The following is a 17,190-nucleotide window of genomic DNA, read 5'->3' on the forward strand; positions in this document are numbered from 1 at the left end:
ACACAAGTACTGGAGTTTCAGCTTTAACATCAGTCCTTCCAATGAACACCCAGACTGATCTCCTTTAGAATAGACTGGTTGGATCTCCTTGCAGTCCAGGGGACTCTCAAGAGTCTTCCCTAACACGGTTCAAAAGCATCAATTCTTTGGTGCTCAGCTTTCTTTATAGTCCCAACTCTCACAGTCATACATGACAACTGGATGTATGACTACCATAGCTTTGACTAGATGGACCTTTGTTGGCAAAGTAATGTCTCTGTTTTTTAATATGCTGTCTAGGTTGGTCATAACTTTCCTTCCAAGGAATAAGCATCTTTTAATTTCATGGCTGCAGTCACCATCTGCAGTGATTTTGGAGCCCAAAAAAATAAAGTCTGACACTGTTTCCACTGTTTCCCCATCTATTTGCCATGAGATGATGGGACCGGATGCCATTATCTTCATTTTCTGAATGTTGAGCTTTAAGCCAACTTCTTCACTCTCCTCTTTCACTTTCATCAAGAGGCTCTTTAATTCTTCTTCACTTTCTGCCATAAGGTGGTGTCATCTGCATATCTGAGGTTATTGATATTTCTCCTGGCAGTCTTGACTCCAGCTTGTGCTTCTTCCAGCCCAGTGTTTCTCATGATGCATATAAGTTAAATAAGCAGGGTGACAATATACAGCCTTGACGTACTCCTTTTCCTATTTGGAACCAGTCTGTTGTTCCATGTCCAGTTCTAACTGTTGCTTCCTGACTTGCACACAGGAAAAGGCAGGTCAGGTGGTCTAGTATTCCCATCTCTTTCAGAATTTTCCACAGTTTATTGTGATCCACACAGTCAAAGGCTTTGGCATAGTCAATAAAGCAGAAATAGATGTTTTTCCTGGAACTCTCTTGCTTTTTCCATGATCCAGCAGATGTTGGCAATTTGATCTCTGGTTCCTCTGCCTTTTCTAAAACCAGCTTGAACATTTGGAAGTTCATGGTTCACGTACTGTTGAAGCCTGGCTTGGAGAATTTTGAGCATTATTGTACTAGCATGTGAGATGAATACAATTATGCGGTAGTTTGAGCATTCTTTGGCATTGCCTTTCTTTGGGATTGGAATGAAAACTGACCTTTTCCAGTCTTGTGGCCATTGCTGAGTTTCCCAAATTTGCTGGCATCTTGAGTGCAGCATTTTCACAGCATCATCTTTCAGGATTTGAAAAAGCTCAACTGGAATTCTATCACCTCCACTAGCTTTGTTCATAGTGATGCTTCCTAAGGCCCACTTGACTTCACATTCCAGGATATCTAGCTCTAGGTGAGTGATCATACCATTGTGATTATCTGGGTCATGAAGATCTTTTTTGTATAGTTCTTCTGTGTATTCTTGCCACCTCTTAATACCTTCTGCTTCTGTTAGGTTCATACCATTTCTGTCCTTTATTGAGCCCATCTTTGCATGGAATGTTCCCTTGGTATCTCTGATTTTCTTGAAGAGATCTCTAGTCTTTCCATTGTATTGTTTTCCTCTATTTCTTTGCAGTGATATCTGAGGAAGGCTTTCTTATCTCTCCTTGCTATTCTTTGGAACTCTGCACTCAAATTGGTATATCTTTCCTTTTCTCCTTTGTTTTTCACTTCTCTTTGTTTCACAGCTATTTGTAAAGCCTACTCAGACAGCCATTTTGCTTTTTTGCATTTTTTTTTCTTGGGGATGGTCTTGATCTCTGTTTCCTGTACAGTGTCATGAACCTCCATCCATAGTTCATCAGGCACTCTGTCAGATCTAATCCCTTAAATCTATTTCTCACTTCCACTGTATAACCATAAGGGACTTGATTTAGGTCATACCTGAATGGTCTAGTGGTTTTCCCCACTTTCTTCAATTTAAGCCTGAATTTGGCAATAAGGAGTTCATGATCTGAGCCACAGTCAGCTCCCGGTCTTTTTTTTGCTGACTATATGGAACTTCTCCATCTTTGGCTGCAAAGAATATAATCAGTCTGATTTCGGTATTGACCATCTGGTGATGTCCACGTGTAGAGTCTTCTCTTATGTTGTTGGAAGAGGGTGTTTGCTATGACCAGTGCGTTCTTTTGGCAAAATTCTATTAGCCTTTGCCCTGCTTCACTCTGTACTCCAAGACCAAATTTGCCTGTTACTCCAGGTGTTTCTTGACTTCCTGCTTTTGCATTCCAGTCCCCTATAATGAAAAGGACATCTTTTGGGGTGTTAGTTCTAGAAGGTCTTGTAGGTCTTCATAGAACCATTCAACTTCAGCTTCTTCAGCATTACTGGTCAGGGCATAGACTTCTATTACTGTGATACTGAATGGTTTGCCTTGGAAACAAACAGAGATAATTCTGTCGTTTTTGAGATTGCAACTAAGTACTGCATTTCAGACTCTTTTGTTGACTATGAGCTACTCCATTTCTTCTAAGGATTATTCAGAAGGTTCTTAGGGAGGAGAAATATGTTCTTGAGCAGGATACATTGTTTATATAGTCACTGGTACAGAGTTTAAGGAAAAACATATCCTTTAGCAAGATGAGTTGTTTTGTTGTGCAATCATCAGCTCTTGATTTAAAGAAAAAAACATTTGTCCTTTTATCCTCCTTGAGAACTCCAGACTCCTATCTTCTTCTCGGGGACCCTGGACTTCTCATCAGCCTTCCTAGGAATTGACTCTCAGATTCTCAACCAGTGCACCACCAGGGAAGTTCATATGTGAACCATCTTAATACAGCCTGTTTGTTAGCTATTAAGTCATTTCAAGGATCACTGTTATATATATATGGGAGATTTAAAATATTTTAAGTAATATCTGAATATCTCAAACACCTTCTTGTACCCACCTCATAAATAATTAAGATAACAGAAACAGGGTTGTAGATATTTAAAATTAAATCTACTCTTGGCCTCTTCAAGTCAATGTCCAACAGTGCTCCAGAGTATAATTCCCTTTAATTTTCTCCTTCTTATCCTGCTGAGAAAGACACTACCCAGCAGAATATCCTGAATTTCCAAAGAATGTGTCGTCAAAACTCTTTCTCCCCAAATACCATCCAATACCACTGTAGCCTATAATTTCCATTAATGTTTACCAATGCAGAATCAAACTTTTGAGTTTATAATTTGTCCCCAGTAGATCAATGGAAATTGGGTATAAGAATTGATTTATTGGGTTATAATAATCTCTGCTAAATTCAGGAATCAGAAGGTCCTCTGTTGACCCCAGCTCCAAAACTCCCGTGTAATGATCCTGTTTTCCTATCTAAGCAACAACTTGCTCCTAACTGCTTTCTCTACATTTCTGTTGAATGACTGTAACTATGATCACATCTCCCTGGTATCCTAATCCCATTGGCATGTGTGTATTATTAGAAAGCACATAATGCAAGTGTCGTAACCAATTCCTAAGTAGTATGTAAGAACAAGAGAGTACAGTTGACCCTTGAACAACATGGGTGTGAACTGCACTTTATGTGTTTTTGTTTGGTTGGTTTTCAATAAATACTACAGTATTATGCAATCCATCCTTGGATGCAGAAACTTGGATTTGTAATGTAAAGTTATACGTAGATTTTCAATTCTAAGGGGGTGGTTGGCGATTGTCAGCACCCTAACCCCTACGTGTGTACAAAGTTGCGTTTTATACTTCACATGCAATATGTATTGTGGTCATGTTTTGTTTTAAATTGAAGAATAGGAAATATAGTACATAAAACCAGTACAAAATTATAAGACCCCAAAGTAAAAACTAGGTCTCCCTCCCACCCTCATCCATCAGCCATCTGGTACCCTTTCTGAACACAACCACTCTGACCAGTTTCTTACTTACCTTTCCGAAGACATGTCTACTGCAAGTAAATATATATCCTTTACACATACATTCATATGTAGGTATATACACATCTTTTTTTTTCATAAATAGTAGTATACTGTACATATAATCCTTCACATTGTTTCTCATTTATGTCCTAACATTCTTATTGATATATAAGATCCTGACAACCTGGGGCACTGGTGGTATAACAAACTGTCACTGACCTTAATAAACCATAAAAATGCATCATAAGGTATCACAGTACTGAGTATGTTGTTGTTGTTGTTGAGTCACTCAGTCCTGTCCAACTCTTCTTGAGACCCCATGGACTGCAGCACATCAGGCTTCCCTGTCCTTCACCAATTCCCAGAGCTTGCTCAAGCTCATGTCCACTGAGTCGGTGATGCTATCCAACCATCTTATCCTCTGTTGTTCCCTTCGCCTCCTGCCCTCAATCTTTCCCAGCATCGCGGTCTTTTCTAATGACTCACTTCTTCCCACCAGGTGACATATCGGCCCTTCCAATGAATATTCAGGGTGGATTTCTTTAGGATTGACTGGTTTGATCTCCTTGCAGTCAAAGGGGCTCTCAAGTGTCTTCTCCAACACAACTCAAAAGCATCAGTTCTTCAGCGCTCAGCTTTCTTTACGCTCCAACTCTCAAAACATCTGTAAATTACTACTGGAAAAACCATAGCTTTGACTACATGGACCTTTGTTGGCAGAGTAATGTCTCAGCTTTTGAATATGCTGTCTAGGTTGGTCATAACTTTTCTTGCAGGAGCAACTGTCTTTTAACTTCATGGCTGCAGTCATCATCTGCAGTGATTTTGGAGCCCAAGAAAATAAAGTCTGACACTGTATCCATTGTTTCTCCATCTATTTGCCATGAAGTGATGGGACCAGATGCCATGATATTCATTTTTGAATGTTGAGTTTTAAGCCAGTTTTTTCACTCTCCTCTTACACCTTCATCAAGAGGCTCTTTAGTTCCTCTTTGCTTTCTGCCATTAGGGTGGTGTCATCTGCATATCTGAGGTTATTGATATTTCTCCCAGAAATCTTGATTCCAGCTTCTGATTCTTCCAGCCCAGCATTTCCCATGATGTACCCTGCATAGAAATTAAAATAAGCATGGTGATAATATACAGCTTTGGTGTACTCCTTTCCCAATTTTTATCCAGTCCATTGTTTCATGTCTGGTTGTAACTTGCTTTTTGACCTGCATACAGGTTTCTCAGGAGGCAGGTCAGGTGGTCTGGTATTCCCATCTTTTGAAGAATTTTTCAGTTCATTGTGATACACACAGTCAAAGGCTTTAGCATAGTCAATAAAGCAGAAGCAGATGGTTTTCTGGAATTCTCTTACTTTTTCTATTATTCAGTGGATGTTGGCAATTTGATCTCTGGTTCCTCTGTCTTTTCTAAATCCAGCTTGTATATCTGGAAGTTCTTGGTTCACGTACTGTTGATGCCTAGCTTGGAGGAATTTGAGCATTAGCTGCCTAGCATGTGAAATGTGTACAGTTTTGTGGTAGTCTGAACATTCTTTGGCTTGCCCTTCTTTGGGATTGGAATGAAAATTGACCTTTTCCAGTCCTCTGGCCACTGCTGAGTTTTCTAAATTTGCTGGCAGCAAATTTTCTAAATTTGAGTGCAGCACTTTAACAGCATCATCTTTTATGATTTCAAATAGCTCAGCTGGAATTTCATCACCTCCACCAGCTTTGTTCATAGTAATGCTTCCTAAGGCCCACTTGACTTCACACTCCAGGATGTCTGGCTGTAGGTGAATGTTGGCAATTTGATCTCTGGTTCCTCTGTCTTTTCTGAATCCATCTGGTACATCTGGAAGTTCTTGGTTCACATACTGTTGATGCCTATAACTACACCATAGTAGTTATCTGGATCATGAAGATCTTTTTTGTATAGTTCTTCTGTGTATTCTTGCCACCTCTTCTTAATATTTTCTGCTTCTGTTACATCCATACTGTTTCTGTCCTTTATTGTGCCCCTCTTTGCATTAAATGTTCCCTTGGTATCTCTAATTTTCTTGAAGAGATCTCTAGTCTTTCCCATTCTATTGTTTTCCTCTTTTACTTTACATTGTTCACTTAGGAAGGTTTTCTCATCTCTTTGCTATTCTTGAGAACTCTGCTTTCAAATGGGTATATATTTCCTTTTCTCCTTTGCCTTCTGATTCTCTTCTTTTCTCGGCTATTTGTCAGGCCTCCTCAGACAACCATTTTGCCTTTTTGCATTTCTTTTTCTTGGGGATGGTTTTGATCACTGTCTCTTGTACAATGTTACAAACCTTCTAAACTCTTTATTTTTATCTATGTTTCTTAATTGATGCCCTATTATGTACTAACCTATACTAGGCACTTTATACTTTCATTTAATACAATAACCTTTTGAAGTACAGTACAAATTTATTACTATTAACATGAGCCCATGTACTTAATCCCCTACTAACTGCATCTCTGATATTTACAGGTAATTTTAATATAGTATTCTTCTGTATTTTTTATTTTAATTCAAAGATACAATGTAGTTGTTCTCAACTATAGAAACAGACTCTGTGAAAACATCTAATTCCAAAAAACTTTAAAAAAATCGAATTCCTCTCTGCTACTTAAATTACATGTGGTTACTATTGGATACTGCCTTGTATAATTATATTTCTATAGCAGGATGAAGGTATGGCAACCTGCTCCAATATTCTTGCCTGGAGAATCCCTATGGACAGAAGAGCCTGTTGGGCTACAGTCCATGGACTGCAAAGAGTTTGACATAACAGAACAACTAAGCATAGCAGTAAAACTAGAAAAAAAAAAAATTACAGATAGAGATTTCTGCATTTGGCTTACTGTAGAACAAGTTATATGACAAAGGCTGACAAAATTTTAACCTTCATATTTTCGAAGCAAGATTTACCGTTTAACACAAATCACCTTCTTTGAACCAGACAGTCTTTTCAGGTTAAACCCAAACATAGCTATATCCCCTATTAGAGGAACTTCAACAGCTCAAGGCTGAAACTGCCACACTGTGCTTGTTGTCAGTCCATTGTTATCCTGCCTTGTAGGCTCTGGAAGTGAATATTCTGCTACTTTGTGCAGTTGATGCTGAATGCTATGTCCACTGAATTGGGGTCGCCCAGGGTCACCAATCAGTACTTGAGTTCTGTGGGTCTCAAAGCAGTTCTTCAGCCATTGAAGCAGACTGTCTGCAAGGTCTTCATCATAAAACATATCTCCAAGCACAACAAGGTCCCACTTATCTTGTTCCAAATCCAAAATGTTTTTGATTAAAATGGGAAAAGGATTCAGTTGGTTCAACTCACAATTTAGTGTAATAGCCATTCCTGCAACTTTAAAAAGAGGACATGGTGAATTGGTATATGCTAGGTTATTTTAATTTCGTACTGATTAATTTAAATAATTTAGAGAATCTCCAAAAGGTTTTTTTCCCCTTTCTGTTGAAAGCTGTTTTTTTAGGTAAAGAAGCCTAAGCTATATGCCAATATAAGCTATTTCCTCCAATGTTCAAATATATGACTATTCTGAAAACAAAGCAAACAATACCACACACCTGGAAAAGCAGAAGTTTTAAGGAATATTTGCTTATCTCAACAAGACCATTTAGAACTAACACCAAAAAAAGATGTCCTTGTCAACCTAGTGGGGTGGAATGTATAACTAGAAGTGAAGAGATACCTGGAGTAACAGGCAAGTATGGCCTTGGAGTACAAAATGAAGCAAGGCAATGGCTAACAGAGTTTTGTCAAGAGAACACACTGGTCATAACAAACACCCTTTTCCAACAACACAAGAGACAACTCTACACATGGATATCACCAGATCATCATCATCATCACCAACATCAAAATCAGATTGATTATATTCTTTGCAGCTGAAGACTGAGAAGCTCTATACAGTCAGTAAAATCAAGACCTGGATCTGACTGTGGCTCAGATCATGAGCTCCTTATTGCAAAATTCAGGCTTAAATTGAAGAAAGTAGGGAAAACCACTGGGTCATTCAGGTATGACCTAAGTCAAATCCCTTATAAATATATAGTGGAGTTGATGAATAGATTCAAGAGATTAGATCTGGTAGACAGAGTGCCTGAAGAACTATAGACACAAGTTTGAAACATTGTACAGGAGGTAGTGAGGAAAAACAAAAGAAATGCAAGAAAGCAAAGTGGTTGTCTGAGAAGGTCTTACAAAAGATTGAGGAAAGAAGAAAAGCAAAAGGCAAGGGAGGAAGGGAATGATAAACCAACTGAACACCGAGTTCCAGAGAATAGCCAAGAGAGATAGGAAGGTCTTCTTAAATGAACAATGTAAATAGAGGAAAACAACAGAATAGAAAGACTGGAGATCTCGAGAAAAATTTGAGACATTAAGGGAACATTTCATGCAAGGATGGGCGTGATAAAGGACAGAAATGGTAAGGACCTAACAAAAGCAGAAGAGATTAAGAAGAGGTGGCAAGAATACACCAAAGAACTATACAAAAAAGGCCCGAATGACTCAGACAATGACAATGGTGTGGTCACTCACCTAGAGCCAGACATCTTAAGAGTGTGAAGTCAAGTGGGCCTTAGGAAACATCACTATGAACAAAGCTAGTAGAGGTGATACAATTCCAGCTGAGCTATTTCAAATCCTAAAAGATGATGTGGTTAAAGTGCTGCATTCAGTGTGTCAGCAAATTTCGAAAACTCAGCAGTAGTCACAGGACTGGAAAGGGTCAATTTTCATTCCAATCCCAAAGAAGGGCAATGGCAAAGAACGTTCAAACTACTGTACAGTTGAACTCATTTCACATGCTAATAAGATTATGCTCAAAATCCTTCAAGCTAGGCTTCAGGAGTCACTGAATGGAAAAATTATAGATGAACAAGCTGGATTTAGAAAAGGCAGAGGAACCAGAGATCAAATTTCCAACATCCGTTGGGTCATAGAAAAAGCAAGGGAATTCCAGAAAAACATTTACTTCTGCTTTATTGACTACGCTAAAGCTTTAAACTCTGTGAATCACAAAAAACTGTGAAAAATTCTTAAAGAAACAGGAATACCAAACCATCTTCCCTGTCTCCTGAGAAACCTGTATGTGGGTCAAGAAGCAGTAGTTAGAACTGGACATGGAACAATGGACTGGTTCAAAATTGGGAAAGGAGTACACCAAAGCTGTATATTATCACCTTGCTTATTTAACTTCTCTGTAGGATACATCCTGTGAAATGCTGGGCTGGATGAAGCACAAGCTGGAATCAAGATTACTGGGGGAAATATCAATAACCTCAGAACAAAGCTAGTGGAGGTGATGGAATTCCAGTTGAGCTATTTCAAATCCTGAAAGATAAGGCTATGAAAGTGCTGCACTCAATATGCCTGCAAATTTGGAAAACTCAGCAGTGACCTGGAAAAGGTCAGTTTTCATTCCAATCCCAAAGAAAGGCAATGCCAAAGAATGTTCAAACTACCTCACAATTGCACTCATCTCACATGCTAGTAAAGTAATGCTCAAAATTCTCCAAGCCAGGCTTCAGCAATACGTGAACCGTGAACTTCCAGATGTTCAAGCTGGTTTTAGAAAAGGCAGAGGAACCAGAGATCAAATTGCCAACATCCACTGGATCATGGAAAAAGTAAGAGAGTTCCAGGAAAACATCTATTTCTGCTTTATTGACTATGCCAAAGCCTTTGACTGTATGGATCACAATAAACTGTGGAAAATTCTGAAAGAGATGGGAATAGCAGACCACCTGACCTGCCTCTTGAGAAACCTATATGCAGGTCAGGAAGCAACAGTTAGAACTGGACATGGAACAACAGACTGGTTCCAAATAGGAAAAGGAGTAGTCGAGGCTGTATATTGTCACCCTGCTTATTTAACTTATATGCAGAGTACATCATGAGAAACGCTGGGCTGGAAGAAGCACAGACTGGAATCAAGACTGCTGGGAGAAGTATCAATAACCTCAGATATGCAGATGACACCACCCTTGTGGCAGAAAGTGAAGAGGAACTAAAAAGCCTCTTGATGAAAGTGAAAGAGGAGAGTGAAAAAGTTGGCTTAAAGCTTAACTAAAAAGCCTCTTGATGAATGTGAAAGTGGAGAGTGAAAAAGTTGGCTTAAAGCTCAACATTCAGAAAACGAAGATCATGGCATCTGGTCCCATCACTTCATGGGAAATAGATGGGGAAACAGTGGAAACAATGTCACACTTTATTTTGGGGGGCTCCAAAATCACTGCAGATGGTGATTGCAGCCATGAAATTAAAAGACGGTTACTCCTTGGAAGGAAAGTTATGACCAACCTAGATAACATATTAAAAAGCAGAGACATTACTTTGCCAACAAAGATCCGTCTAGTCAAGGCTGTGGTTTTTCCTGCGGTCATGTATGGATGTGAGAGTTGGACTGTGAAGAAAGCTGAGCACCGAAGAATTGATGTTTTTGAGCTGTGGTGTTGGAGAAGACTCTTGAGAGTCCCTTGGACTGCAAGGAGATCCAGCCAGTCCATTCTGAAGGAGATCAGTCCTGGGTGTTCACCGGAAGGACTGGTGCTAAAGCTGAAACTCCGATACTTTGGCCACCTGATGCAAAGAGTTGACTCATTCGAAAAGACTCTGATGCTGAGAGGGATTGAGGGCAGGAGGAGAAGGGGACGACAGTGGATGAGATGGTTGGATGGCATCACCGACTCGATGGACATGAGTTTGAGTAAACTCTGGGAGTCGGTGATGGACAGGGAGGCCTGGCGTGCTGCAATTCATGAGATCGCAAAGTTCGGACATGACTGCACAACTGAACTGACTGACTGACCACTCCCATGGCAGAAAGTAAAGAACTGAAGAGCCTCCTGATAAGGTTGAAAGAAGACAGTTAAAAATACCGGCTTAAAACTCAACATTCAAAAAACTAAGATCATAGCATCTGGTCCCATCACTTCATGTCAAACAGAGGGTGAAAGTGGAAGTGGTGACAGGTTTTATTTTCCTGGGCTCCAAGGTCACTGCTGATGGAGACTGCAGCCATGAAATTTTTAAAAATGCTTACTCCTTGGAAGGAAAGCTATATCAAACCTAGACAGTGTATTAAAAAGCAGAGATATCACAAAGCCAACAAAGGTCCATATAGTCAAAGCTATGGTTTTTCCAGTAGTCATGTATGAATGTGAGAGTTGGACTTTAAAGAAGGCTGAGCACTGAACAATTGATGATTTTGAACTGTGGTGTTGGAGAAGACTCTTTAGAGTCCCTTGGACTGCAAGAAGATCAAACCAGTCAATCCAAAAGGAAATCAACCCTGAATATTCATTGGAAGGACTGATGCTGAAGCCCCAATATTTTGGCCACCTGATAGGAAGAGCCAACTCATTGGAAAAGACCCTGGTGCTGGGAAAGATTGAAGGCAAAAGGAGAAGGGGCAGCAGAGGATGAGATGGTTAGACAGCATCACTGACTCAACAGCCATAAATTTGAGCAAACTCTGGGAGACAGTGAAGGACAGGGGAGTCTGGTGGGCTGCAGTCCATTGGGTCACAAAGAGTTGGATAACAATGAAGACTTTTGGTTTGTCACGGCTGTACAAGAGACAGGGAAACAAGGCTTATGTTTGAGCAGGATGACAACTTGGAACTGAGAGTCCTATTTATAATAAGGCTCAAGGGCTAGATCCTCAACGAAAGGGAAGACTAGAGAAAATCAGGTAAAATTAACATTTACCTGTCTCAGCTTGGGTTCGAATGGAATAAAACCTCCCTCAAACACCCAGGTCTATCTTCACTTGAGTTTTGGTCAAATAAACACTACCTACATATTTCAGGAAATCCCTAGCCCAGAGATGACCAACAATAACTTTTCCCAGGTTGGTATCACTTTGGGATATCTGCCAGACACAAATAAAAGTCCTCCTGTCAAAAATGCACCATCAACTCAGGCCTTACAGGGTTCCCACAGACAATGTCACACTGAGTTCACCATATTAGATTATGAAATACAACATGGAAATGGCTTATGGTGTTGGAACAACCGTAGATATTTATCCTGGAGGAAAAAAATAGATGAGTTCAAAATATTAAAAAATATGACAGTCTTACTAGGGTCTATGTCATTGGCCAAGATCCTGAAGGCTCCACTCATCTTAGCAGCGATGGCTGTAGCTCCACATCCACTCCCAATATCTAACACAGATTTTCCTCTGACAACATCAGGATTATCCAGAAGATACCTAAATTAGAAAAGGGAAAATACAATCTAAGACAGATGGGAGGTCAGTAAGAGGTGTCCAGTATTTTTCCTTTGGATTGATTGGACAAGGAAATAGTGAAACTTAGAGAAGAATTCAGTCTGACATTAGCAAGTTTGGCCTGAATAGAGTGAGAAAAAAATGTCAGTTTTAAGAGCCGGGCAGAGAGAGGACCTAGTCATTTTAGTCTGTTACTTTACCAAATGTGAAGAGCAATTCCATACAACTGACTAATCATGCTTTTAAAGTCAACTTTTTAAAGTATTGACCATTTACTATGAATCAGAAAGTACCAACCACCAAAAATACAGACTGACAAAATACTGTTATAATCAGGACTCAGTAAGTTAGATCCAAAATTCACTCTCTCCTTTTCATTGTTCATCAGAAAGTGGTTTTACCTACAGCTTGAATGGTATAAAAATGACCTCTCTAGAAAAGTACCATCAAAGTCCAGTTCAACCAAAGAATGTGGACCTGGGTTAAGCAGTTACCAAACAAGTGAAGATGAATGGGCAAACACTGAAATAATAAATGTCAACTGACACTTGACCTCAGTACTGGAAAAATAAAGAGCAGAGGAAATTCCCTGGTGGTCCAGTGGTTAGGACTCCACATTTTCACTGCCAAGGGCCTATCCCTGAGATTCTGCAATCCAAAGACAGACTAAGGAACAATGGCAAGGCAGGGGTGTAGTGCCCCATCTAAAGGGACAGCTGTTACCCATCTTGAGGTAACAGTTGCCACAACAGAAATTAGGTGTAAGCAGAGATTTAAATCTGATGTTAGCAGAGACTTTTTTTTTTTTTTTTGCCATGTGTTTTGGCTTGCAGGATCTTAGTTCCCTGAATAGGGACTGAAATTGGACAAGGCAGTGAAAGTGCCAAGTAACTCCCCAGAGATTCTTATTTTTCAATTGAAGTAAATTTTTACATGCTTCAAGTTTTAAATGATAGCAACTGATTGTTTTAAAGTTTATAAGTAAAACAAGTTTAAAAGTTTACAAAAACATATCCATTTTTTTAAAACAGAAAACACATCTGGGGATCACCAATTTGTGACCTCTGATTCAGTCTCCTAAGGAATCTGATTGCCCTTATATTTGGAGTTGATACATAACAATTCACATAGGTATCACTTGCAAAGATATCACTTATTTTTTTTTAATGATACAAGTAAATATAGGAAAATTTGGCAACACAACAGCCAGAAAATTGGAATTGATACCACCTGGAAAGTTTTCCAGAACTCAGGGTTTTCCAAAAAGCTCTATGTTTGCATTTATTTATTTTGCATTTAAAACTATGTACAAACTGGACTTCACTGGCAGTCCAGTGGTTAAAACTCCATGCTTCCAATACAGGGGATGCAGGTTCGATCCCTGGTCAGGGAACTAAGACCCCACACACCACAGTGTGGCCAAAGAAATAAATTTAAAAAACTAAATACAATCTGAGTTCTACTAGACCACACCATTCCTGTGAAAGAGAAGTTCTTATACATTTCCTTTCACAGTTTTGTAACATCAAGGCATTAAAAAATTAAATTATTTACCAATCTAAGAGCAAAGATTAGAGTAAAATGCTGAAAGTTCTTGCATTTGTTTCAGCGACTGTTTTAATAAAAAGCTTTGTGTGTATATGTGAGAAAATGTCCTAAAGAAGACCTTTGCAGTATGGGGAGTTGAAAGGGGGGACCTTAAAAATGCAGATTCAAGTCCACCTGAGTGATGTCCCAATCACTCATATCCCTCATTCTTTGGGCGCTTGGGAAAAGGCAGTGGTAGAGGGAGCAACATTTACAGAATTAAACCAGGAGAAGGAGTGGGGGGCTGTGAGTTCCACCAAGGATCTGCATGGGCATCACAAACCATGAACCTGATAATAGTGTGAGATTTCTGGATCATTACCAGTTCCCTAGGGTCTTGACAGCTGACCTAGGATTTCTCTGTTCCTAAACTCTAATAAAAGGATTTGGGGTTTTTCTGAGGAGCAGGGAGAATGTGGAGTTGGAAGGGACAGAAAAGAGAGAGGTGGTGAGGAGCCATAAAGGTTCCTGCTTCACGTAAGGCCATACGTACCTAGATAGGGCTTGGCCCCCTGGCCAGTAGATTGCCCAGTAAGGATCCCTGAGGGGCCACAGGTCAGCTCTCTCCCACCAGAACTTGCATCTGGGGGTCAAAAGCCGCAACTGGATTTCAGGGGTGAGGCTGCCACTGCTGGTGACTTCAGTGTTCTCTTCCAGGAAAGCTTTCATCTTAGGGTCCAAAAGGCTTCCAGTTCCTCTCCAGGGGCAGTGACCCCAAGGAAACAAGAGGAAGCCACTACTTCTCACAGCCTTCCAGAGGACAACATAGTGGTTCATGGGAAATGATGCAAACACTCTCCAGCCTGGGCTCAAAGCCATCAGTCTGGTCCCAAAGCACAGGTATGCTGGTGTTGCTCTTGATAAGAGCTGCTTCTCCTGGGGAAAGAGTCTGGTTGCCAAACTGATCTCAGCTGGAGTCACTGGACCTCTAAAAACATAATAATGAAAACTCTAACATTTCCAAATCCTATCACATAGTAAGAAAATATTAGTGTTACCTCTGTAGCAGATGATGCACAAGTGCAAGTTCACTTTAGATGAAAAGTTTTTGTGTGTTAATTTAGGAAAATCCAATCTTCTAAAACATGCGTTTTCATTCGTTGTGAACAACAGAATCCTTTTAATAATTTAGAAAACCAAATATACAAGCATTTGATTTTTATAGAATCCTCAGGAACATCCCTGTTACATAAAATAAGGTATACACTTAACATTCTTTCATTCATTTAATAAATCATTCTCCTTTAAGCAGACACTGTGCTTGATAACTGTGAACAAAATAAACAAAAGTCCCCATCTTCAGGAAACTTAGATTCTAGTGATAGAATAGAGCAGGTAATCAGGGCAAACACAGTTCTTGCCTTTATGGAGTCTAGCCAAGAGTCATGCAGATTATCAAACTGTAGCTGTGGTTAGAGATATATAAATTATACGGACCGGTCAATAAAGATAACCCTAGCATATGGGGACTTTCCTGGTGGTTCAGTGGTTAAGAATCCACCTTTCAATGCAACAGATTCAATCCCTGGTCTGGAACTAAGACCGCTTGTCACAACTACTGAGTCCTCATGTTCTACAGTCAGTGCACCACAGCTAGAGAAGCCTGTCCACTGCAACAAAGACCCAGCCCAACCAAAAACAAAAATAGCCCTAGCATAAAACAGCAATGTAATTAAGATTGTTTTTTTTCCTAAAACAAACAAAAAATACTATGGATTTAATTGTAATTAAAGGATATCAAATCACTTTCTGTAAATACCTCTGATGAGTCATATTCATGAAACCTAGACTTAATAGACATTTTGATTAAGAATAAGTAGGAATGAGGAAGAGAAGTTTAAACACAAATTATACACCAAGTTGTTTGGAACTTTTGGTCTGTTCTGCATAAATATTTTAAATAGTCTTAAATTCACTCAAATATTTAGAGTTGTTCAGTTGCTAAGTCAAGTCCGACTCTTGCAACACCATGAACTGCAGCGCTTCCAGGCTTCCCTGTCCTCCAGAGTTTGCTCAAACTCATGACCCTTGAGTCAGTGATGCCATCCAACAATCTCATCCTCTGTCACCCCCTTCTCCTCCTGCCCTCAATCTTTCCCAGCATCAGGGTTTTTTCCAATAAGTCAGCTCTCCCCATCAGGTGGCCAAAGTACTGAAACTTTAGCTTCAGCATCAGCATGAGTCCTTCCAATGAATATTCAGGTTTGATTTCCTTCAGGATTGACTGGTTTGATCTCCTTGCTGTCCAAGGGTAGGGGCCCCAAACTCAAATGCCTACCTGGGGCCAGACTGGTGATAAATGAGGGATGCAGGCTGGTTGCTGATAACAGAGAGGCTGTGGCAAACTAGAAAGTGTTTCAAAACAGTCCAACGGAGCCAGCAAGCTGTAGCCTGTCCTGGGACATATGGCCAGATCTTTCCATTTTTCGAGATAATCCACAGACTTCCCCGGCAGTCCAGTGGCTAAGACTCCCAACGAAGGGGGCACAATCCCCGCTCCTGGAACTAAGATCCCATCTGCTGCAAGTCCCCACCCGAAAAATAACAATAAAATTCCCACTTTTAAACGCGGGAAATTAATTAAAATGTCAAGACAGAAGGGGGGTCAAAATGCCTGTCAGGCCACTAGTCTGTGAACTCGGGATAGATTTTAAGTGGGTGTCAGCCCACATTTATGCCCTTGTAATCACATGCTCTCTTAACAGCCTGACCTCACTGGGCTAATTGTGTAGGAAGGATTGGGTCAGCCCTTGAGTCTAAGGTTTAAAAAGAAAGCAGAGCAAATACGAGACGATTTTGGACATAGTGCCATCCAAACCGATGCCGCTCCCTCCCACGCCAAGCACCAGTGAAGCATCTGTTATGAATATGTGATTAAGCGGGGGACACTGGGTATTTGGATTAATTAGTAAGAAGACAGGTTTAAAAGTGCAAGCTCCAAAAGCGTTAGCACGTTATTTTCCTCCGAGGAGGACGGGAGTCAGCCTTAAAGGGGCAGGCACAGTCTTCCTTTTCTCCTTACCTGTCTGTGCTAACACCACCCTGGGGAGCAAAGCACAGGGCAAGTCAGTCACTTTGCCTTTGCGCCTCTTTTGGCGCTTTCTTTACAACTGCACTCGGGATCCAGAGCTACCAACACCCCTGTCCCCGCCCCTGCCCTGACCTCCTGCTCCGCCTTCCTTCCCGGCAGCGCTCTCTCCCTTCACCCGGGCTTCTTAAAGGGACAGAATGTGAAACCAGAGGGTGCCCTGACCTCGCTTGGAAAATAAGGGAATGTCAAATACTGGTTTCTAAAAAATATGCTCTGAAGCCGTGGAGCATCTGCTTTGTGCTAATCACACTTCTAGGTACTGGGCATAGGGTGGTGAGGCAAATAGACACAGTAGAAACCCTTAATGACACATTCAACTGAGATTAAATCATAATATGTCCTCCCTATTATAATAATTTTCATGCACGTACAATCTTTTTTGTTTCTTTAATTGTAACTTGTCATTTCAATTAATGCTCACTGATTCTATTGTTAGTCATAATTCCTAA

General features: G+C 40.3%; 1 protein-coding gene across 1 annotated transcript; it reads right to left on the bottom strand.

Moving 5' to 3' along the window:
* Window positions 1-6,434: 6,434 nt before the first annotated feature.
* On the bottom strand, window positions 6,435-16,800 carry ETFBKMT (electron transfer flavoprotein subunit beta lysine methyltransferase). Its single transcript, XM_068971796.1, has 4 exons — window positions 16,673-16,800; window positions 14,144-14,578; window positions 11,915-12,045; window positions 6,435-7,169 (listed from the first exon to the last, which is right to left on the bottom strand). The coding sequence occupies exons 2-4, from the start codon at window positions 14,467-14,469 to the stop codon at window positions 6,826-6,828; spliced, it is 801 nt and encodes a 266-aa protein (XP_068827897.1). The 5' UTR covers window positions 14,470-14,578; window positions 16,673-16,800; the 3' UTR covers window positions 6,435-6,825.
* Between the last annotated feature and the right edge of the window lie 390 nt (window positions 16,801-17,190).

This window comes from Capricornis sumatraensis, chromosome 4 (genome assembly GCF_032405125.1).
Source record: "Capricornis sumatraensis isolate serow.1 chromosome 4, serow.2, whole genome shotgun sequence".
NCBI lineage: Eukaryota > Metazoa > Chordata > Mammalia > Artiodactyla > Bovidae > Capricornis > Capricornis sumatraensis.